A 22,632-nucleotide genomic window follows, 5' to 3' on the forward strand; every position below is an offset into this window, starting at 1 on the left:
AGGGCACTTCTCTTCTCCCCTTCGCTTCCCTACTCCTATTGAGATGACCATCCTTCCAGCTGAAGAAGGGCTGCATGAGGCCTCCAAAGCCTGTCGGTGCCACTCCAGAGTAGTCTGGAGGTGTTGGTGTTGCAGAGCAGCATGAGGCCCACGGGTGTGCTTGCCTCTGCATCGCTGCCAACAAGAAGCAAAGGACTGAACCAAAGTCTTGAATTCTGATCCCTGCATGGTAGAGACACGTGGCCAGCCAGCAGGGGTTTCTACTCTTTAGGCCTATAGAAACTTTAGGGACAGTGTTTCCTCCCTCCCCCTTCCCAGGAGCTGAGTTTGAGACTCTCACAAACCAGTTGAGGACCTCCTGCTGGAACTGGATCCAGGATCCTCAGGCTTACAGGAACACACTTAACATATGGAGCTGCTCTTTCTCTCCCCAGCCTTTGGGTAGGTGGGTTTTTTAAAATCCATCTGAAAATCTTTGAGTTGCATTTGATAGTGAAAATACATGGGCGCAAAAAACTGTCTCTCTAAAGAGAAGACTCTCATCATTCTTCCATTCCTAAGAGATCTAAGGGTACTTAAATCTCCTTATTCTACCATAATACTGCAAGCAGTGAGCCAGAATAAATATAATTGGCAAGCTCACATTATAGGGCAGGCAATGTGTTCTTGCTGATATTGAAGTGCTTTTCCCCCTTTAGCAAATGATATTTCAGAACAAGAGCAAAATATTAAAAAGCTGGGATGCCTGATGAGATGCAGTTGGGGGAAAATGGGAGAGAGGTATAGTTAAGACTTCATGGTTCAGAAATAAGCGGTTAAACGTAGTCATGTCCAAGGCTCTTTTAAATAAAATATAAATAAAAATAAAAATAATTTCTGAAGCAGAGCAAGGTGTTGAGGGTATGGAATTAGGTGAAATTTAATTTACTTTTGTGGTAAAATTCTTAAGTTTGTTGTTTGTACTGTTTTTTCAGGCTACTTGTAGAAAAAGAAAATAAAGTAAGAAAACCAATCTAGATGTCAGACTTCTTTTGTAGTGTCTGTATTGTCACTAAAAGAATTTTATGCAAAATATGAAGATAGATTAATAGAACCTCTTAAGATTCTTCCAGAATATTACAAGTGGTCTGCCAGAAATTCCACTTTTTGCCTTGTGTTATGAGGAAAGTTAAGGGAAAGCAGTGCTCTGATCTGTGTGCAGCCTCAGGTCACCACCCCCTGAGCTGTCTTGGGTGAATGTCTGTTGGTGAGAGATGACTTTATACTGTTTCTTCAAATCTCCAGAGAGAAGACAGCCCTTCTAGGGTGCCTGATATGGCTTGGGATGAAGTGGAAAGAGGGAAAGACACTGCTTTAGGCTGAATAGGGAACCAGTGCCTTTCTTCTGCCTACTTTGAGAAGGGTTATTGGAGAAGGGCAGGAAAGAGATGTGTTGGTATTAGGGGCCTTCAAGGTGAAGGGAAGCCTTATCAGCTACCTCTGACATGCTAAAGATTTTAGAGAAGGTATCTTTAATCTCCCAAATGCTTCTTTGTGTCTGTCTCTTCTCACCAGGAGTAGAAGAACCCAGTCTTTCACTGGTTGTTGCTGCTGCAGTATCCTTGCCTCGCTTCGCGGTGTAGCTTCAGCACCTACTGCTTGGGGCAGAGGCTGTGTTAGAACAGTGTTCTGGTGCTGCTGGTAAGAGCAGGCAGAGAAGAGCAAGGCAGTCGCCTGTGACTGATCGGAGAGTGGTTAAACAATGTGCTGTGCTAGTATCAGAGCATTGTGTGGTTTTTGTCTTGACCAAGAAGAACAGAGCTTGAGTTTTACCAAATATTGTGTGTGTGTGTATATATATATATGTTTAAAAAAGCGTAGACAAATTTAGAACATAGAGCATCTTCATTCAAAATAAGCACCCCAAATACTGTAGTTCAACTGTTACCCATAACTTCCAAAGAGCATGCTGCTGCTCTTCCTTCTCTCTTCCCCTTTCAAAAATCAGACTGCTTATAAGTAATCATGATAGGGGAAAATATACATTAGATTAAAAAAAGAAAAAAAAGCAAACATTGTGCTAACTGTGGTTTCCTTCATCTTTTCACCTCTTCTCCTCTCCCCAATCGCTTCCCATTTCGATGGTTCCTGGTCTCTTGGTCACGTGGAACAATGTTGTCTAATGGTTGTTTCCCTCGATTCTTTTCCAAAGACAAGCAAAACGGCTACTGGGGCAGATTGTAGATCGCTGTCGGAACGGACCTGGTTTTCACAACGATGTTGATGGCAACAGTACGATTCAGGAGATTTTGATCCCGGCATCCAAAGTGGGTCTAGTCATCGGCAAAGGAGGTGAAACAATAAAACAGTTGCAGGTGCGCAAGATGCATTTACTTTAGGGCTCTCTTCCCCACTGCAGCTTCTCTAGATCAACAAGAGCGTGCTGAAATGGAGAGCCTTAAATGCTCTAACCTTCTACAGCAGGGACTACTCTTCTGCCTTCGGAGAGCTGGACTCAAATCCAATCTTGGGTTAAAAAAAAGAAATCCGTTTGGCCCTAGCCAAACTCCATGTAGTGGAGTTTTGCCAGAACTGTGAAAGAAACTCATGTGCTTTAGATAACATTTGGTGCGTGCTGTTTAGGAGGGGATCCTTGTAGCCAAGAAAATGCTATCTCTAGTCTGCTGCTGCAATCGTTTTTAATGCCAGCCATGCTGTTGTAGAGTGCTGTGCTTCTCTTTTGTTGCTGCTCTGTGATAAAGCTGGCGTGTCCTCCTTTTTTTCTCATCCCACCCCTTTCTAATTAAGTGTTGTGTTACGTATAAATCTATGTTCGTAGACATTCTTTATTCCTCCATCTGGTACAAGTTTTTTAAAGAATAGAGGGCTTCAGAAAAGCATTTAGGTAAAAAAGGTTTTGAGTGCTCTGATTAGGCTTCTGTCATCCAGTAGTTTTAAGGCTGGTCACTTAATTATGCAGACAGCTTAACTTCATATGCAGACAGCTATAGATTTTGGAAAAGGGCTGAAAGATCAGTCGTTGAGGTAGAGGGGTTCTCATTTTGCAAGGGGTTCAGCTATTTGAGAACTTCAGGAGTAGCACACTTTCTGGCAGTCCATTGCGCTCTAGGACTATTACTGAATTTGTGCTATAAGTACCCATGAAGAGCTAAAGTACCGTTCTGTAAAGCTGCTGAATTGACCTACTTGATGCTTAGTAACCAAAATATAGTCCCTTGGTTTAGGGACTCTGCTTAGCAAAGTGCTCTGTGCTTTTTCTTCAGGAGCGAACAGGTGTGAAAATGATTATGATCCAAGATGGTCCGTTGCCTACCGGAGCAGATAAACCTCTCCGTATTACTGGAGATGCATTTAAAGTACAGGTATGTAATAAAAGCAAGCAGTTGCCCTAGAGAACTGAGGAGAAATTTAAACTTTAACATGTTTGTGAGCGTCTAGTGGGAGTCGAATCCGACTGCAAATGTGATGATCCCTGCTGGTTTTGTTTGTTCTGTAAGGTTGAAGTTTGAGTAGAGCGAGTTAAAACACCAGACTAGCAAGTGTTGGCTTTTTTACAGCATCACCTAGGAGCTCTCACTCCACATAGATGTTAGACATGGGTAGGAGAAGAGCTGAGGAGGAGGGTTTGGAGAAAGTACCTTTGAAATGCTTTCCAGTCCATGAAGCAAAAAATCATAGCTATATGTTACTTGAGCAATTGGGTTCTCAGTGACTAACTTAACCACACACTTGAGGAAGTTTTGTTGAAGGTTCATTATCTCAGACAGCCAATTGACGCAGGTAATTAGAAAAAATAATAATCCCATGACAACTCCTGAAACCAAGGGGTTTGCTTAATATTGGTACCTCAGTTTCCTTGTGTCAGGGTTCTACAGATGTGTCCATACCTGCGGTTCAAAGCAAAACCCTATGATCAGGTGGAGACTGGAAGATTACAGCATGATGGGAATGCTTGAATTAAAGAATTAAAATTTAGCTGTGGCATGTTCCACTTCTCAGCAAGTGCTTTTCATACCTTGCTAAGAACTTAAATCTAGCTTAGCATTCCTGTCTCTAATAAAAATAGCTCTGTTTCATAGGATCTCCCTGAGCATAAATTGCTGCAAGTTGATGTTGCTCAGGGATAGCATGTTTGGGTTGTATTTTTCAAACCTCTTACTGCAAGTGGGCTTTTAGATTTAAATGTGGGTTGGGTTTTTTTCAAAATTCTTACTTATTGTGGAGATATAGACACGCAAAAAGGAGTTTAATGGCCGTCTTGCTACTTTTAACCAGATCATACTTTAAGGGATGCTGCTTCCCAAGTGGTTTCTTCTGCCTTGCAAGATCTGCTGTTGTCACATCTTCCGTGCCATAAATCGTGCCAGGCAATCACAGAGACTGCTTAGGCTGGAAGATCTTTGAGGCACTTAGAAAAGTTGAGCACGCTTAGAAAGCGCTTAAGAAGCTTGATGAATCCTTGGGTTTGGTGGGATTCTCTGGATGCTGCAATAGTGTGTCTTAACTCTATCAAATCCCTGTGAAATCTCTCCATTGCCCTTATTTCTGTCTTGGCATCTCTGAAATGTATTGAGTTGTTTCCTTCTGTAAAAAATACCACAGGGGCATGGAAAATATGTAAAAATGTGAAAGGAGTCAGATTCATCGGTGCCCTCAAACTGGGAAATAGAACCAAAATGTCAAAAGCTTGACTGGTAATATATAGAAACAAAGGCTTTGGGTTTGACATACAGGCTTTTTTTTAATGGTGACTACTGTTGGCTTATTTCCAAGGTACCCTTTTACTAGCTGGGCTACATGCAAACTTGTAAATGGCCTTGAGGGCTGCAAGTAGATAGGAAGAGTATTCATTTGTCCCAGAAAACATCTTGCTGGATTGCTGCAGACTTGGGCTTAACTTCTCTGAGTGTTAGTAAGCTCCCTACTGCCCACCTGCCTCCTTGGGACCTGCTCTCCAGCTCTTAGTACACATGCTCTCTGCTACAATACCACAGCTTCTGCCTTACTGTATTGGTTTCAGTTCTGTCCAGGAGGAAAGGGCCTTCCCTTCCTTTAATTTAGAAACAAGACAAAACAAAAGATATTTTGAAAGACTGAGGGGCCTTTTTGAAAGACTGAAGGAAGCAACTGCACACAAGAAACTGCCACCTTGCACGCTTGGCAGGTTTTGTCAGGCATGGAAGATGCCATCGAGAACAGATCTCCATTGACTGTGGTAAAAGAATTTCTAAATCAGAATGCTCTTTCTGTTAAGCAGATGGAGATCGCTTTGCCTGAAGCCTGACCATTAGCCACTGCTGAGGCCCCAACACCAAGATGGCAAGCAGAATCATTTTAAGCTAACTGTAACTTCTTTCCCCATGTAGCAAGCAAGGGAAATGGTACTGGAGATCATCCGAGAGAAAGATCAGGCAGACTTCCGAGGCGTACGCAATGATTTCAGTTCTAGAATGGGAGGAGGCAGCATAGAGGTATGTTTTCTTCACAAGTACTCTGCTAACCTCCCTGTGGGATGGGTAGTGGGTGGAAGTCATCAAATTGCACATGTAACCTGTAAGCTTATTTTTAAATGCATTGTGTTCTGTTGCCAGAAGAGTGAGTCTGGCTGCAAAGAAGAGGAGTTCTCATGGACTCCCAGATGGCACTTTTCTAATTGTCTTTTTAAGCTGCATTCTTGTAGTGCAGAGTTCATTTAGTGGGGAAGGAATTTGCAGCCACATGTTTGTTTTTCTTAAGGGATATGGTTCTGTAGCCTGGAGCTGCCTAACGTGGCCTGTCCTCATAGTTAAGAGCATCTCCTTGTAAAATCAGAGTAATTCAGTCTAGTTCTCTGAGCTTTCATACTGCTTTGCCTTTCCCATCAGGTCTCTGTGCCCAGGTTTGCTGTTGGAATTGTGATAGGAAGAAATGGAGAAATGATCAAAAAGATTCAGAATGATGCTGGAGTTAGGATTCAATTTAAACCAGGTTTGTGAGAGGATGGAGAGCCGTTACTTTCTGACCAGTGTTCCAGTTTGGGATTGCTAATGGGAATCTGATCCGAGGTTACAGCAACTAGGCTTTCCTAATTTAAAGGTGCATTGTCTCTTTCTGAAACCTGTTTAAATATGATGTGCTGCTTCCTTGTGCGCCTTCTCTTTTTTGAAGAGTAAGACTATATACAGCTCATTTGCAAACATTAGATGTCACAACAGTCATGTCTTGAGTGGTAATTATGCAGATAAACAAAACAATAACAAAAAAACCTTTTGTATCTGTCAAAGAATTCTTCTTCAGGACATTAAAGCCTTTGGGATCAGGAGTTGATTAATTTTAAGTAACTTTCTCTGGGTCCTTGGCTGTCTGATCACCTCTCAAAGCTGCCTTTGTCCTCTTAAAATTATATCAGTCTCTTTCATGGCTTCTTGACATTTGAAAGTGTTGCCTTTTGAATGTTGTTCCCTCTGCAATGTGGGTTGGGTTTTGTCTTCTTTCAGACTGCTGAAGGTGGAGGGAGGAGGTAGCTCTTGGGATAGTTATGTTATGTGAAAATGCTGCTAGCAATGATGGTGCTAGAAGGAAGCTTTTGTTGGTGGGTGGATGTTTTCTCCTTTTAATTTAGTCTTTGCCACCTCTCTTCACAGATGATGGGATTAGTTCTGAAAGAGTCGCACAGGTCATGGGGCTTCCTGATAGGTGTCAACACGCAGCACACATCATCAGTGAGCTCATTCTCACAGCACAGGTGGGTTCTGGAGGCTGTTGGGAGAAAAGTGCTTGTATGGGAACGCAGTCTGCATGCGTGCAGCTGTGGGGGTGGATACCACCATCTGAAGAATAGCAGTGTTAGATTTTCCCTCGGATAGGCCATACATGCTGCCACCCAGGACAACTGCTAGGTTTGGGATTTGTTTATTTGTATTTTTAATGTGATATGGGCTGACTGAGCTGTAGGAAGGTCTCCTATTCTCAAGCAGTACTATGAGACTTCATTGCAGCTCCATGTTTACCCCACATGTTTTTAATTGTTCTTAAGTTATTTGGAAGTGGTGACCTGGTGGAATGGAGTCCAGCAGTCATGTGAGACAGTGACTGGAGGCTCTGCTCAGTAGGGCTGAGTAACGCTCAGGCAGCAGAGAATTAATGGTTCTCAGTGATGCCTCCTCCTCAGACCACCATTCTCTGGTCTGGTGGCTGTGGGAGGCAGGGGAAGGCAGTGAATGCTCATGTATGTGGCTACTGTGCTGTGAGAAATACACCAACATACTGTGTTGCCCAAGAGTAAGAAGTTCAAATATGGATGAAGCAGTAGAGCAGACTCATGAAGGAGATTGTGTATTCCCTTTGTATTATAAGAAGGAAAGACATTAGACAATTCCAGACCAGATACCTGAGTGTAATTTCCACATCAAGGGTAGGTTTTGGTACCTCTTCTTGTCCTGAAATCTGGTTACAATACTTAATCTCGTAATTTTTTAAATAATCCACTTAAATTTTGAGGTCTGTCTTGAACTGCCCATGGCCTTTGCTTTTGGAGAAATCAGTCATCCAAAATAGTTATGTCCTTTAAGTGTCTTTGAACTTAAAAGCTTCCTTTGGAAGTTTTGGAAAATGTGCATTTCAGCTGAGTAATTCCAGCGTTCTTTAAAGAACGACACTTGAAAGGGTTTGGAAGCAACGTCTGTGTGTGTCAGTGCCAAGATCTATTGGTTGCTCTAAGATAAGCCCCTATCACAAACTAAAAGTCCTTTAGTAGTTGATGCTTGTTTATAGGTGTATTTCAGCAGATACAAAGGGATGCATTTAAAAAATATAAATATCTTCCTGAGTCAGGAAGACGACTAGAGCCTACGTTACTTGGCATTCCTTTAAAGTGCTTCAGAATCTTGAATATGAAACTGAAGTCCAAGAGTATCTTAATTCAGTGCCATTGATTATAATGCAATTTAACTTACCTTCCTTTATTTTGGTTTTAATGTGCATTGGGGCCAGAAAAAAAAAAACAAAACAAACACTGATACAAATTTTTTGCCTTCCAAGGAACGAGATGGCTTTGGAAGTTTGGCTGTCGCCCGAGGAAGAGGTCGTGGCCGCGGGGACTGGAGCGTTGGAACACCTGGGGGGATGCAGGAAATAACCTACACGGTGCCAGCCGATAAGTGTGGTCTCGTTATAGGCAAAGGTGGGTCCAGTGCCACTAAATCCTAGAGCTGGCAATCTTTTTCTCTTGGGATGGTTCCGTTCTTGCTGCCTGACGGTGAGGCTTTGGAGTTTTCTGTAATTGCAGGTATTTAGTGGCCGGTGAATGCAGCATAGGAATAAGCTATAAGCGCTTGTGGTTGTTTTCTTTGTGGTGCTCTCACTCATAATTGTACTCTCCAGGCCCTTGTTCACAATATGTAAGAGAGGCTCTTCAGGCAGAGCTGTCAAGTAAGCTTGTTATAACAAGCAGCTGGCTGAGAAAAGGCAGGTTCATTTGTGGATTCTTTTTATAGAGAATTCGTTTAAAGGACAGTTTATCAGGGACAAGCAGAACAGTCATTTCATCATGCCGGATTTCTGTGAGTGCCATGTGATAAAATGGAAGGTCTCTGAATGTGGTAATGACAGTAGCTGCTTCTAGCCACATACCTGAAGTGTCTGATGAATAAAGTGAAGTAGCAGGATTTGCCCGTGTCTGAGCCTGTCGCAGAGCAGACTGGTGCACCTCGTCTTGCTCACGCAAGCATGTTCACTGCCACAGATGTCCCTTGGCTGCCTTAGCCATTGAAACCATGCTAGGGAGATGGACAAGGAGTCATCTGGCCTTCCTCTCCAAAACCAGTACGTTCCCAGGACAGTTGGAGCATCAGCAGCAGTCTCAATTTGTCATAGAGCATTACGCATCGGGTGATGGCAGCACTTAGATTAGAGCCAGGAATAGAAGAGCTCTATGGCTCTGAATTGTTGCAATGCTTCGGAGTTAATACACTGACGTACTTAATTTTTCTATCTGCTTATTTCAGAAAGAATGACATATGCCTTGACTAGTATTTAAGTAATTACAGTTGGCTTTTAGCCTCAGCAGGGCTGAGGTGAATAGAACAGGAACAGCTTAGCTGCAGCGGTAAAGGAGGCAGAGACTCGAGGGCGTTGTGCCATGTTTCAGTGCTGCCGTCCTGTTGGGCAGGACTGAGCTTGCAGTGAAACGTGTTGTGGCCTCTTTCCCCTGCTGCATCTCACTTGTTCCTTTCCATGTGTCTGGCCCTTGCGGCAACCCAAACTGCTGCCTTATTGCATGACAAGGGACACAGATACGGGACATGTCAGCGGTGTATCTGCAATTATTTTCAGATATCTTTTTTTTTTTTTGCCATAAACCTGTTCACAAACCTGAAAACTTTTTTCAATATGAAAAAACACCTGCTCTCCCCATTATGCAGAAATGGCAGAGCAATTGTGCTCAATCTCACTGAACAGTCCAGTTGGGCAAAAGATCAAGCAAAGCGACTTTTAAGCCCACAAGCGAGAGTTATATGTATGGGAAAAAAATAATCAAATTATAATGAAACTTTATTGCTGTATCCATTAGTCATCCCTAATAAAGGATCAGAAAAGGTCACTTGTTGTTCAGCAGCGCACTGAAGTGGAGCAGTTGTGACTACAGAGAGCACTGTGTGCTGAGAAGATAAATGCAGGTAGCAGAGTTGGATGTCCTAGCATTCAAGCGCGAGGCCTGGCACGGGCTCGCTGTGGGGGTGAAGGGGAGCTTTTTACCTTTGTTTCAACAACAGTAAAACAGGGATTCTTACCCGGCCAGATCAGAAGCTTTCTGGAGTGACTAATTACTAGTTGTATGGTGATTTGAGTGCTTGTAGCTTTTTAATACCACCTTGTAATCGGTGTTCTTATGGTGCCTCTGCTCTTAGTCTATGGCAGCCTTCATTTTTGTCAAGTGAGTGATGGCTGTAGCGTTGCCGTTTGGGGCCTGGACCAGGATGGATGTACCACACTCACCATGTTGGTGCAAGACACCTGATTCTTCCGATTTTCCTCTCCCACTGCCTGTGGGGCAGTGCAGGGGGGAGAGGGTTGTTAGTGGGTTTTTTTGTAACAATGACCAGTTGTTAAACCTTTGCTCCCCCTCACCCACTTTCAGTTTCTGAGTGTTTTCCAGCTTTTTTTATGCTTTTTTCTTTCCCCTTCACCACCCCCCCCCCTCCCCCGTGATATAGGCCTTGGCTGTAGCCTTCTCTATAAGATCTGGCCGAGTCCTTTGGGCACACGTAGCTTGGTCTCAGAGGTTAGCCCCCAAGCAGTGGGTCTCTTGGTCCCCCAAGGTGTAGTGTGGCCAGGTAACTGCTGCTGTGCTTCCAGCTCCATGTCACCTCCCAAGAAAGGGGGAAAAGAGGAAGATGAGGAAGTTTCTTAGCTCAATTTCTGCAGCATATTTCATAGAAGATCTAGGGCCCTTTTCTCCTGGGCACCACTTCTCAGCTTGGGAGCGTGAGCCTTTAGGGAGCTGATAAGCGCTCGGCTCCCTGCAAATCGTGTGCGTAGCTTTTTTCCTCTAGAGGGTGGGTAGGTGCAGCTTTTCTTTTCTGAAAGACTCAAGGAAGGGTGGAGACGAGCGCCATACACATGTCAAGCGCTTTCTCTATTTGGTGGTGCTTGGAAACAAACCGCAGCCTCTCTGGGCCCCCGCTGGATTTCCATGATAAATACAGCAATATTGACAGATAACGTGGCCAGCCTGGCTCTTGTCAGCTCTGCCTTTTAGCAGGTTTGATTAATTGCTTTACGATTTCACGTCCAGCTGGGGGGCCACTCTTGGATCACTTCTGCCCCCCATCAGGTAGAAGAAAGGAGAGGGCTGCTGAATGCGTCTATAGACAGCCACCATGTGCCGAGTGGGTCACCTCATTATGGGGCAAGATGAACTCCTTCCGGCACCGTGGAGCATCATGTTGACTGCGTCACTTCATTTGCATGCTCTGGAGGCTGAATTGGGATCGCTTGGATGGGAGGGAGCGCTTAGGCATGTAGCAGACTGGAGGGTAGGGAGGAGAAGGGCATGAAGTCCTGGTACGGGGGTAGGAGCCTGCAGCTCTGGCCAAACCTGGAGAGCCAACTTGATCCTGCAACATGGTCTAGGAGAGAGCTGATGTGGAAACAGTCCCAGCAACTACCAACTTGATGCTGAATGCTAAATGGGGAAATGACTTAAAATCTTTATTACCCTTGCTTCCAGTTTGAGAAAGCTTCAGTTTTTAATCCCCTTCTGGAAGGAGAAACCTAGTCTGCTGTGTGAGTAGCAACCTATGGTTATGCCTCTGTCGCCCAGTAAAGAAGTTCTCCCACTCCTTCGTGATCCAAATTGTGTTGGCTGAAAGGGTCCTCTTTTTTTCATTAAGCAGATGAAATGGCTGTTGATTCGAATCTCACCTCAATGTGTTAAAACCAGAGTTTCAAATAAGTACATCAGACAAAAGCATTATATAAAAAAAAAAAAAAAGAAAAAAGAAACTTGGTTTTGAAACTTCATCTTACGGCTTTCCCATGCTTGACTGAAAATAAGTGGTTTGGCTTTTGGCTGCACAGTACAATCGCTGTTGTCTGCCCAGGGATGTGACACGATTATCTTTTGTTAAATGCATCTTCAAAAATTCATTTAGAAAGAGTTAATTGCCCTTTGGCAACTTTTCCTCCTCCCTTCCCCAAGAAGGCTTTAAAATGTTAAAAAGGTCACGAGTCCATTACAATGAAGTGAACAAGTGTCTGCGGCATCCATGGTTTGTTTTGAAGTTGTGCTGGATGTATAGGGATGGAAATGCAAGCAAAATTGAGGAGATTATATTTGGAGACTCTTTTTAATTAAAACCAAACACAAATCTCCAGTTAGTTTCCTTTTGCTCTGTTTCCTGCTTGCTGTATGCCCTATTGGCGGGTGATTTTTGGTTTGTGATTTAAAAGTTGTAAAACCCCTTCCTTCCCTGCACCCTTTAATTTCTCCAGTTGAGTGGAGCTGGTTTGTAAGTTGTGTGAGCTTCCAAAGGAAGAATTGAACCATTGTAACATTGGCTGAGGCTTTTGTTAAGCAAATTTCATTAAGAGACTGGGACCTAGCAGGTCTTCAGGAAATCAGATCCACTTCGGCTGGCCCCACTGCATCCTGCTCGAAGCATTCCTGTGCTCTGGGGTATCCAGATGGCAAACTAGCCAGCTATGTTCACTGCATGCACAACGAACTCTGAAACAGTGGAAAACTGCCTGGAATCCTGCACTGCTGCTGTTGGTTGGAGGGATGTGTGTGCTGTGGTGTGAATAGGAAGCGCGGTAAGCGGAGGTTTCTTGAAGGGAATAAGCTATTGCACAGCACGTGATTGTGAGAAAGTTTCAGCTTTGTTTTTAAGCTATGGTGGCTTTTTGCCTTAGTGGAATGAAATGTCTAGTGATGGGGAAAATAGCCTCATGGAAGAAGGAAAAAGGATGTTTCAGTTGCAGGTGACTTTCTTGTCTTGAGGATTATGAACAGGTGTGCAAAACCACCAGCATTCAGTCAGTACAGTGTCTGCATCTGATTTATCAACGTGTATCTGAGCCATGCTGTGTTTTGTTGGCAGCCTGGCAGTGTGCTCACAGGGGGACTGTGTGGGTTCTTCAAACAGCACCATCCATGACTCCATAAAAACGTTGCAGTAGCTCACGGTTTCGGGTCACGCTCACAGGGGAGTTTAAAGGAGCAACATGAGCTCAGGTACTGTGGTTTCTTGTGCTGCTGCCATCCTCAGCCCACCTCCCTCGAGGCACACAGAAGGTAGTAGCAACTATATTCCATTACTGGAGCCTGACTTTGTTATGGGTTTTTTTATGTAAAAAGATGATGAATGTTTTCTTTTGTCTTGGTTTTCTTTTCTTCAGGTGGTGAGAACATCAAGAGCATAAATCAGCAGTCAGGAGCCCACGTTGAGCTCCAGAGAAACCCACCTCCGAACACAGACCCTGGTGTACGAATATTCACAATCAGAGGAGTTCCCCAGCAAATTGAACTCGCAAGACATCTCATAGATGAGAAAGTTGGTGTAAGTCCCATCTCTGTTCATCTTGGCCTGTCCTTTCAGGTGTGGTATTAGGCCTGGACTTCCAGGGTGGCATAGAATACACATGCTTACGTTATTTAGCTTCAAAACCACTTGCCCATTAACAGCTGTCTCAAACTTTGATGGCCCTCCAGCATCCATTGGACTAATTTTTGCTGTGGTCCCAGGAGGATCTGACTCTTTGCTGACATAATCATGGGTCAGAGGGGGAAGAACAGCAATAATAAGGTATGAGAAGGCTGTCAAAGGAGATTTTTTGAAGGGAAGACCATAGTGTCACTACACGAGAATGACAGCATCCTGGCATCATCATACTAAAAGTAACATAACACTCAACTCCTTGCTCCAGTAAATCCAGGATGACTTTTATCTTCCACTTAATGCAGTGCTGTGGTATTGAAGCTTAATAATGTCAAGCTGGAGTACTACTGAAGCCTTGAGTAAATGAAAGTATGGAAAATACTGAAGGAGGCATGGTAAAGCTGAAAAGCAGCCTTTATGCTGAATTGCCTGAGAGGAGAAGCTCAGGATCCAAGCTATTCAAAGGAAAACTTCCAACTGTGTCGTAGTCCCTTTTAGCCCTTTAGTGGGCTGACCAGGGTTGCTTTTGAAGCTGGGCTTCTGGAGTGTGCTGACAGTCCTGAGAACTTCATCTTTGGGGAATCAGTCACTTCTTTCAGATGCTGGGGTTTAGTGAAACATGTCCCAGGCTGTCTTCTCCCCTTTCTTACTGCTCATACTAGCTGCCTCCACCCTGTGCTTAAAGCTGCCATTAAATATTTGTGGTTTCTGTGACAGGGTACCAGCATGGGTGGACCTGGAGGATTTGGTCAAAGTCCGTTCAGCCAAGCACCCGCTACACCTCATCAAAAGTAAGCTTCTCCTCCTCGTCACAAATGGGCTGTGGGCAGTGGCTGGGAGCTATAAAAGTATTGGGAGAAGGGTGGAGGGCCCTGAAGGGGTGATGTATGTAAGTGGAACCTTTTAAAAATTGAACATTCAGAAGCAAGAAGCAAGTGAGATGAAAACTTTAAGCTTAACTGCAGGAAGGATTTTAACTATTAAATTATAAACAAGGTAGGTATCAGCATCTCCAAAATTCCTGTCTCTAGTACAGTGAGAGGATGAAAAGAACCCTAAAATGCATAGATGACAACGAATACCTTCATCTTGGCTTCATGAACTGACCAATATCAAGGCAGTCAGTAGTCACACCTACACAGCATTTCCTTTTGTTCCCATGTTCACCTGTTTGCTGGACAGTTGCTGACTATCAGTAATAATTTCACTTCTGTGGGCGTCATGTATATGGCCTGCTAAGTATTTTATTGTCTACTTCAGTGTGCCTTTTTGTCCTCTGCAGTGGTCCTCAGGCGTTCATGACGCAGGGTTGGGGCAGTACCTACCAGACGTGGCAGCAGCCTGGACAGCAAGTCCCAAGTAAGTGTCCAGGATGCGGGTTGGAGAAGGGTTGGTGTTCCCTTTGCAATTGCTGCTTTGTGCCTGCAAAGCACAGGTTCACCTGTGAGACCACTTGTGTGAGAACAAGATAACTTCCTGAGCAGCAGAGGTGTGTGGAGCCATTCTGTGGTGTTTGAGCTCAGAATAAGTTGAAGTCCATTGAAAACTGTAACGCTTTTTGTGTGCTTAACTGCTTATTGCCTGTTTCTGCTCTCTTTGTGTAGAAACTCGGTCCTTGCTGTCTGTTCCTAACAAAAACATTTCTGCCTTAGACTCTCCTCTTCCAGGATTCTCCAGGCAAGCACTTGCCAACTCCCCTTCCCCACAACAGGCACACTGTGTCTGATGGTGAACCCTCCCAGTCCTTTATTCTTGACCTTATCAGTTCTTGCTTATTTTCTTTTTTTTTTTTTTCTTACGAGCTCTTCTCACTGTTTAACTCCTGGTCTGATGGAAAGACTAGGAAAGGTGATGCAGAAAACTGGAGAAATGACAGGCAGGGCTTCTGTTCTGGTTCATCCACACTGGCTCCAGTAGTGTCCCTTTGTCTCCTTTTGGGTGTTGATGAGAACTGCTCATCCTCCACAGTGCTAAATGCTCAGAATGAGGCCAGCAGGATAACCAGCTTTCAAATAAATAATAATAATTTAAAAATTGTAGTGCACGTATGTCCTTAGTGATGGGTCCAAAAACTGAACCTGGATCACCCCTGTTGCTGGGCTTTCTGGGCTTTCCAATTCAAGCCACCAGCACTGAGTCAGGCTGGCTGTTATTCTTCAAGGTTCAAAGTATCATTTCTTCCTAAAACCCTGTTTAGACAAATTCCAGTAGATTGGAATGGGGCATCCCCCTTTTCAGAGTAACTGAAGTAGTAAAAGGTAGTGGTGATGTTGGTAACAGCATCATCCTGTGTCTTCAGCAGCCAGAGTAGCGGCTTGCCCTAAACAGAGCACATTCATAGTCTGCTTGGTAATCTCAAAGCTCATATGATGGGCAGTAATGTCCAACAGACACTTCTCAATCACAGTTTTTCAGGAAATATGAGGGGTTTTTTTTAATGGCTTGGTCTTGTGAAAACTAAAGCTAAGCACCAAAAAGCTTGGAGGGGGATACGTTTAAAGGGGTTTAATGACAGGTGCTTTTTAGTGCTAAGGCTGATTTAGCAATGAAGTAGAATATTAACTTCAGTATAAACTCCCCCTGTTTGAGGTGCCTGAGGTAGAAGAAACACTGGAGGAGCAATGCCTGCGATTGCACTTGTGATTCCCTGTGAACAGTAATCACATTTTAATGTTTATGAAATTGTGCGTAGATGAAATTTGGAAATCCTCAATGCTGTGTTGTTAATTTAGTGCACTTCTAAAATGTGTGCTACCCTAGGACACAGGAACCCCTGTTTTCAGAACACTGAAAAAATGCCTCTGGAAGAGTCCTGCTCCTCAGCAATTACAGTCTAAAAATGAGGATTTTTCCTTTGAGCTCTAGGAACTTGTAGAAGGTCACTAGTCATTCTATTTTCAGGACAGCGAAATGCAATGGTGGGCTTGAAAGGACTTTTTTTTGTACAGGAGTGGAATAATATGGTGCTGAAGAGGAGTATTTTCCCATTACCTTCTTTTACAGGAAAAATTATTGTTCCAATCCTTTCCTGTGCACCCCAAAGAGCACTGGGCTTCCCTGAGCTTTGGGAAGCAGAGCAGTCAGTGCAGCAGGGAGAGCTCTACAGAAAATGTCTTTTTCATCTTCCCATAAAGCCTTTGAATAAATGCTTATGAAATGTTCATTGCTCTTTGCCTTGCAAGATGCCTTTAGAAACTCAGGGTAGTAACATATCTTCTTTCTCACCTCCCTGAAACATCCTCTTATCCTGCCCAACAGCCACTGGGCAGCAGGGGGGGGGAATCTCCTGTCCTGCAACATACAGATGTGTCCCAAGTTCACACCTCCTGGCTTTGGAGCCCGGTGTAAGAAGCACAGACCCTTTGAAACACCACCACCCCCCCGCCCCCGTTACTGATGGTGCAGCTTGTATCCCAGTGATTACTGCTTTGCAATGAGTTTGTCAGGTTTCAGCTGGCTCCCAGGACCAGTGAAGCATCCTGCCTTGCCGTTATCCTTCCCCTGTATGGGTTTAGTCCCACAAAGCTGTGTTTTGGGGGCAGATGTTTGATTTCTGCTGTTGAACCTGATGGAAAATGTTGGCTCTCTAGTTCCATGTCTGCTTAAGGATCCTCCATGTTCCTGTTTGTAGCCAGGCACACTGAAGGCAGTCTTGGTAAGGAGAGAGGACAGACAAGATAAGGCTGTGCTTTAAGCAGCCTCCACCGCTTTCTCCTGCTGCAGATCACAGTGGTTCCCAGTCAGGCCAGGTGGAGTTCACCAAGGCGTGGGAGGATTATTATAAGAAACTAGGTAAATACCTGCTTTTGCACTTTAATTTGAAAACAGTCTTGTGAAGGGGTCCCTTCCCCGAGTGCTGCAGCCGTTTGTTTGCAGCTCCGCTAGCCCTGAAAAGGGCTGGCTGAGTCCTCCTCCGAGCCAGGCTTCCTGGGGACAGGCTCCAGAGTGCCCTCCTGGTGGGAGGAGGGGCAGACCCCCACCCCCTACACATGTATTTAGATTTTAATTACTTCCCCCATCTTAAATAAATTAACTGGCTGGGGAAACATTTTGCTGTGAAATGCATTTAGCTGCGTGTCCTTTCAGCCCGCTGCGGACTGTAATTCTCCGAGAAGAAAAGGCATTGAAGGAGGTCCTTTGTTGGCATTAGCAGGTGGACAGTTGAGGCAGCCTTGACCTCTGCCAGAAAAGGTCCTGACTTGTAGCGTTGGTCAAGTCTTTTAACCCGCTTTTATGCCCCTGGACAGGACACTGCTGCCCTGTTCCCTCCACCCACTTCACACTCGCAGTGTATTATATTCCCCCTTCCCCCCACTTCAAAGCCCCCCCTTCGTCCGGCGTCGCAGTACGCGGAGCAGAAGCGGTTGGATGGGCTGGGAAGGGCTCTCCACGCAGGTCTCCTGTCCTCCCCTGCCATCTCCGTGTCTGGTGGTTCGTGCTCTCGCTGTGCCTGCCCCTTTCTGCAGTTTTCTAATTGATGTGTTTTCTCTTTGGGGCTTTTTTTTTTCCTGTCTGGCTGAGGGTGGGAGGTGTGGGCACCCCGCCTCTGCACCCAGCTGGATGGACCTCCCCTGCGACAGCACGTAGACCTGCTGGATTGCAGGTGTCTTTGTGTTTTGAAGAGGGGGAGTCTGTGCAAGGTGGAGACCAAGTTTGGGTTCTGCAGGGTCTCTCTGTGCAGGCAGGAGCCTGGAGACGGCGCCGCAGAGACAGTCGGAGGGTGTCATGGGTGCCTCTGGATGATGCGTGGGGTGTCATGCTGAGGGCAGGGGGAGCTGGACGGGCTTTATGCAGGCTCCTGAGGACTCTGCAGCAGTTTGGCCACCCCGGAGCTGGGTGCTGGGGCAGATGGAGGCTCATGTGTGGGCACATACAGATGGGCATTGCTCACTGGGGCTCCTTCAGACGTGCTCTCCTGGTGAGAGTGGGGGTGAAGGATGCAGACCCCTGAAAACCAAGTGAGATGGCTCAAAACGTGGCCATTTCCTTGGCAGCTCCATGGCTGGAGGTGGAGGTGACAGGTCTCAACTCTGTCAGGGGTTTGAAGGCTCCATCCCTGTGCTGGATGGGACTGGACTGACAGCCTGGGGTGTCCGATATGCAAACTGGGCAGCTCCCAGCCAACACACTTTGGCTTCAGTGGGTCCCAGCAAGGGGGAGACCTGGCTTAATGCCCTTTAACAGGGCACAGTTGAGATGAAATCAGAAATCAGGAACTTAAGCTTTTCCTTGGCTTTCCCTGAAGTGCCTGACACTGTGGAAAGGTGGAAGCTGAAGCGTGAAGTCTGGGCAGCAGAGGTAGATCCAGAGCCTGTCTGGTGGAGAGGTAGATGTCACTGGCTGGAAACTGTCACCTGTTCCGTATTGACATGCCCCTTGTTGTCATCTTTGCACAGGCCAACAGAGCCAGCAGCAGAACAGCCATCCCGATTACAGCAAAGCATGGGAGGAGTATTTCAAAAAACAGAGTGAGTGAAACAGGGTTCTTGGAGATGAATCAACTCTTGGAAACAGAGTTAACTCTAATCCGATGACTTGTCTCTCCATCCCCTGCCATTACTAGCTTCCAGTCCTCTCCTGTTGGTGATGGTGCATGTAGTTCTGCTGGAAGCTCTCAGTCGTGCTGTCGTGCCATGGGAGAGGGGCTCTCGTGGAACCACAGCAGACCCCGTGCCCGCGCTGGCGGTTGGCCTGCCTGGGGGAGACGCAGCACACAAAAAGAACTGATGCTAAGGAAAAGCTGCAGCTGGGTTGCTGAGAGGGCAGGAGAGCTCTGCGCGCGGGGATAAACATGGGCCTGGCTTTCTCCACTCTGTTAAGAAGGGCACGGTGCCGACTTCTGGATTTGCATTTGACACTGTGCTGCTGGGGCCTTTGGGCTGAGGACGAAGGGTGCGGGGCTGTTGGACTGTCCCTGTGGCCGCAGGAAGGGTCTCCTAACGCTTTCTGGCTGCTCTTGGCTTGTCACTTGCAAGCCAGCTCCAAGCCCGTCGCGTCGTATCCGAAGAGCCAGTGTTGCTCTTTCAGATGTCTGCGGCTGTTGGAAGGGGGCTGGCTCTTCTTTAGGTTTTACGAAAGGAGGTCCCGAGCCTGGGCTTGGTCTTGCTGAATGGCTCATCTCTCCCTTTTCCCTTCTTTTCCCGCAGGTCATGCTGCCAGTGCTGCTTCTCAGGCAAGTTCCCAGCCGGACTACACAATGGCGTGGGCAGAGTACTACAGACAGCAGGCTGCCTACTACGGGCAGACACTAGGGCAGGCTCAGGCCCACAGCCAGGTGTGTATTTGCATTTCCTCAACCCCGACACTCTTTCCTGTGGGGAGCTGGGTGCGACGGCCTTGCCCTGGTGCAGGGACTCCGCTTTGGGTTCACACAGTGAAGCAAAGAGCTATTTCGTGGCTGAGGAAGGGATCACAGAAGTGAGAAATCGCTCGCTGCTCCCTGTCGTGTTGTTTCAACATCAGAGTCTTTTTTCCCTGTACAGGGCGAGGGTTTTTTTATGAAAGGACTAGGAGGTTATTTGTTTCTCCTGGGGGCCTTTCCTTGTAATCCCCAGGCTGTTTTGTGACTTTAGGGAATTAAAGGAATGATGGAGCCATGGCGTGGCACATCGTGCGGTCCAGGACCGTGTGGGCAGACTTTACCTTTTCTCCTGTTTAAGTTTTGTGCTCGGACAGGAGCCGTGCACAAAGCCCTGGGGCCTTGGGGATGGAGCACCCTGTCCTGAAAGAGAGCGGAAAACTGTTGAAAAATAATTTGGATTAACCAGCTGCCAAGTAAAATCTCACCTCGGCTGTCGCTCAGACGCCGGAGGGTTGTGTGGGATTTATCCCGATCGTACCCACAGGGCTTCCCTGAGCACCGGCTGCGCAGAGTATTTGCAAAAAGTACATGCAGAGCCCAGATCCACCTTGGTGCGATCGGCTTCTCCCCACTGAATCCCGTCCTTTACTCCGGCTCCTCCAGCTGCAGCCTCCGGCAGCCCCGAGGTCGAGCCGGGCGCAGGAACCGGCGCTCGCCGCCGGCCAAGTGTGACCTAGAAGCGGTGATAAAAGGGAGTTCTCTTCATCCCTCTCTCAAAGTCTGGCCCTCTAGAGAAGAGAGATCTTGTTCGATAAGAGGCACGAACTCCTGGAAGGAGAGCTCCGGGCCGGCGGGCGTTAGGACAGAGACCTCTCCGACAGCGGCTGGAAGCATCCTTTGAGGGATAGATGCTGCTGGGCTGGATGGGGGAAGCAGAGACACGGCTCTTGCCGGGGGAGGAGGGCTCCACAGCGCTCAGAATTCACTGCCGACCAACTAACTTCTTTTCTCCCCTCTCTCTCTCTCTCTCCAGGAGCAGTAGAACAAGGTCCTCGTGGCAATTTTTGTTTTGTTTTGTTTTTTTTTTCTTGGAATCATTGTGGAAGAAAACCTTTTTGTAACAGAGGTTTCTAGATTTGCAACATTTTGATGAAGACTTTTCTGTTTGTTTGTGAAACACTAGTTGTAGGATAATCTATACTGAACTTTTCTAAGAATCAGGAACAATTAGTAATGTACTAAACTTATGGACATGCTGGTAATTTTGTTTCCAAATTTGTAAAAAAAAAAAAAAAAAGGCAAACAAAAACGAAACTCCGGGATTCTTTTTGGAGAGAAGCCAGAGAACTTACAGGCACCAAAACGCACCCCAGAGCTGTGACATTTCAACATGTGGGTTTTTTTGTGTGTTTTTTCCTTTTTAATTTTCGATCTTTTCTGTTGCAACAGAAAGAGTGGCTTGGAAGTCTTAGGTGGTATGTAACAAATCCTAAAAAGAAAAAAAAAAAATTTTAAACAGTATTTAAATATTCTTAAATATGTAAATTCATTAAATGTTTTACTTCTAATTTCTTGTATCTTGGCTGTCTTTGATTTTATTGCATTTTTTAAAAACTGAACTATGATATGTATTGTAATTAATTATGTGAATTCTGTATTGAGACAGTTCCTGTTTTACTGTCAGGCAAGTTATGGGCGGGGGGGGCATTTTGTAGGGTTTGTATAATTTCTAGAGTCTAAAGGGGTAATATAAAAACGTGTTAATTTTTTTAGCAATACATTTTTTCATGTCTCCATTGCTAGTTGCATTTATGTATCTAAGACCTCCAAGCTTGTTTAAAAAAAAAAAACCAAAACAAAAAAAAAGAAAAACTTTCCTCTATGCTCTCAGAAATATAAATACTGTTATTTTTAATATTAAAATGAATCTGCTATTAGTACCTTTAACAAACACTGTGGAACATAAAACCCTATAAAAGGTAGTAACTATTTTTTAATTCCAAGGTGTTTTTTGCTTTTTCATTTCTTTTAAATATTTTCTTATCTAATATTTGTCAAATTACCTAGAGAAATAAATGAATCTAGTATTAACCACAGTATGCGCTAAATAATTTTGATTTAATAAAAGGGATAATATGATTTCCAATGTTTACTGTAGTGTTTCTTGTACAGATAACAGTGTATTTTTAAAGGAAAAACGGAATTGAAGCTATTTTTTCTTGCATTTTTAATTGCCCTACGGGACATTCCGTTTTGAAATGTACTGAAGTTACTGTTCTTGGGTTCTTTCCTTATTTTTTTCCTTATGCTTGAAATGTCTAACTATAAAGAAACGCGATTGGTTAATGTTGAGCATGGTGTTTAAAAAGAAAAAAAAAGTGTTCTTTTTATTTGACTGACAGTTGCATTTTACACTCTATATAATAAAATTTCCACAAGGTGTCTTGTGGGCGAAGTATTTCCCGTCTGGTTTCCTGCCTTTGTGAGGTCCCCGCGTCCCCGCAGACCCCACGTCCCCTCGCCTTCCCGCTCCCGCTGTGTCGCCGGAGGAGCCTGGGGTGGTCGGTGAAGGCAGCTCGAGCCTTAATTCTCGTGAAACTCTGTTAGTGTCACTCCGAAGTGCCTCTTGGCACGGTGACGCCGAGCATTTCCACAGTCAGGTGCTGTGATTTGTAGCTCTTTGGGCCAGAAGGATCTGGTTTAGTGAAGGGAAGTTTTCTATAAGCCAGAGGGGCAGGGATCTACAGCCGTATAAATGTTTCATTGCTTGTGGAGGAGGTGGCAGTCCCTGGTTTTTATACTCCGAACTTGTTGCTCTTCCAGAACTTTGTGGCTGAATCCATCCAGGACTTGCCCTGCACCCTCCCTGCAAAGGTGGGTGGCTGGACCAGGGCGGGAGAGGGATGTGGAGGGACAGGCCACTCTGGCCACTCTCATCTATTCGATGTTACGGAGCAGTAACTTTTCGTTGTAGCCAGGCCAAGTTTGGGGACAGTTCTAGCCTCTTTTTGTAAAAAAAAAAACAAAACAAAAAACCAACAAAAAAACCTCCTGAGTTTTGTGCTCCTCCAACCTAACCCAGCCCCGTCGGCTGCTCCCCGGGCAGCTGTGGGGGTTACGGCTGGGGGAAGGGAGGGAGGAGAGAAGATCCCATCTGCAGAGCAGGGAGCGGGAGGCACGTTGAGAGCCGGA

General features: G+C 45.4%; 1 protein-coding gene across 2 annotated transcripts in view; it reads left to right on the forward strand.

Moving 5' to 3' along the window:
* FUBP3 (far upstream element binding protein 3) overlaps positions 1-21,891 on the forward strand; it is a 40,526-nt gene extending 18,635 nt beyond the window's left edge. The window contains exons 7-18 of one of the 2 annotated variants that reach the window (XM_074161318.1): positions 2,192-2,354; positions 3,264-3,362; positions 5,367-5,471; positions 5,865-5,967; positions 6,624-6,724; positions 8,020-8,161; positions 12,880-13,040; positions 13,857-13,930; positions 14,422-14,498; positions 18,536-18,607; positions 19,286-19,413; positions 20,474-21,891. In XM_074161318.1, coding sequence (XP_074017419.1) covers positions 2,192-2,354; positions 3,264-3,362; positions 5,367-5,471; positions 5,865-5,967; positions 6,624-6,724; positions 8,020-8,161; positions 12,880-13,040; positions 13,857-13,930; positions 14,422-14,498; positions 18,536-18,607; positions 19,286-19,413; positions 20,474-20,482 — 1,234 coding nt within the window. In that variant the 3' untranslated portion in view covers positions 20,483-21,891. The remainder of the gene's footprint in view (positions 1-2,191; positions 2,355-3,263; positions 3,363-5,366; positions 5,472-5,864; positions 5,968-6,623; positions 6,725-8,019; positions 8,162-12,879; positions 13,041-13,856; positions 13,931-14,421; positions 14,499-18,535; positions 18,608-19,285; positions 19,414-20,473) is intronic. The other variant, XM_074161319.1, reaches the window with a different exon arrangement.
* The last annotated feature ends 741 nt before the right edge of the window (positions 21,892-22,632 follow it).

The sequence above is a fragment of the Numenius arquata genome, chromosome 19, assembly GCF_964106895.1.
Source record: "Numenius arquata chromosome 19, bNumArq3.hap1.1, whole genome shotgun sequence".
In the NCBI taxonomy this organism is placed as follows: Eukaryota; Metazoa; Chordata; class Aves; order Charadriiformes; family Scolopacidae; genus Numenius; species Numenius arquata.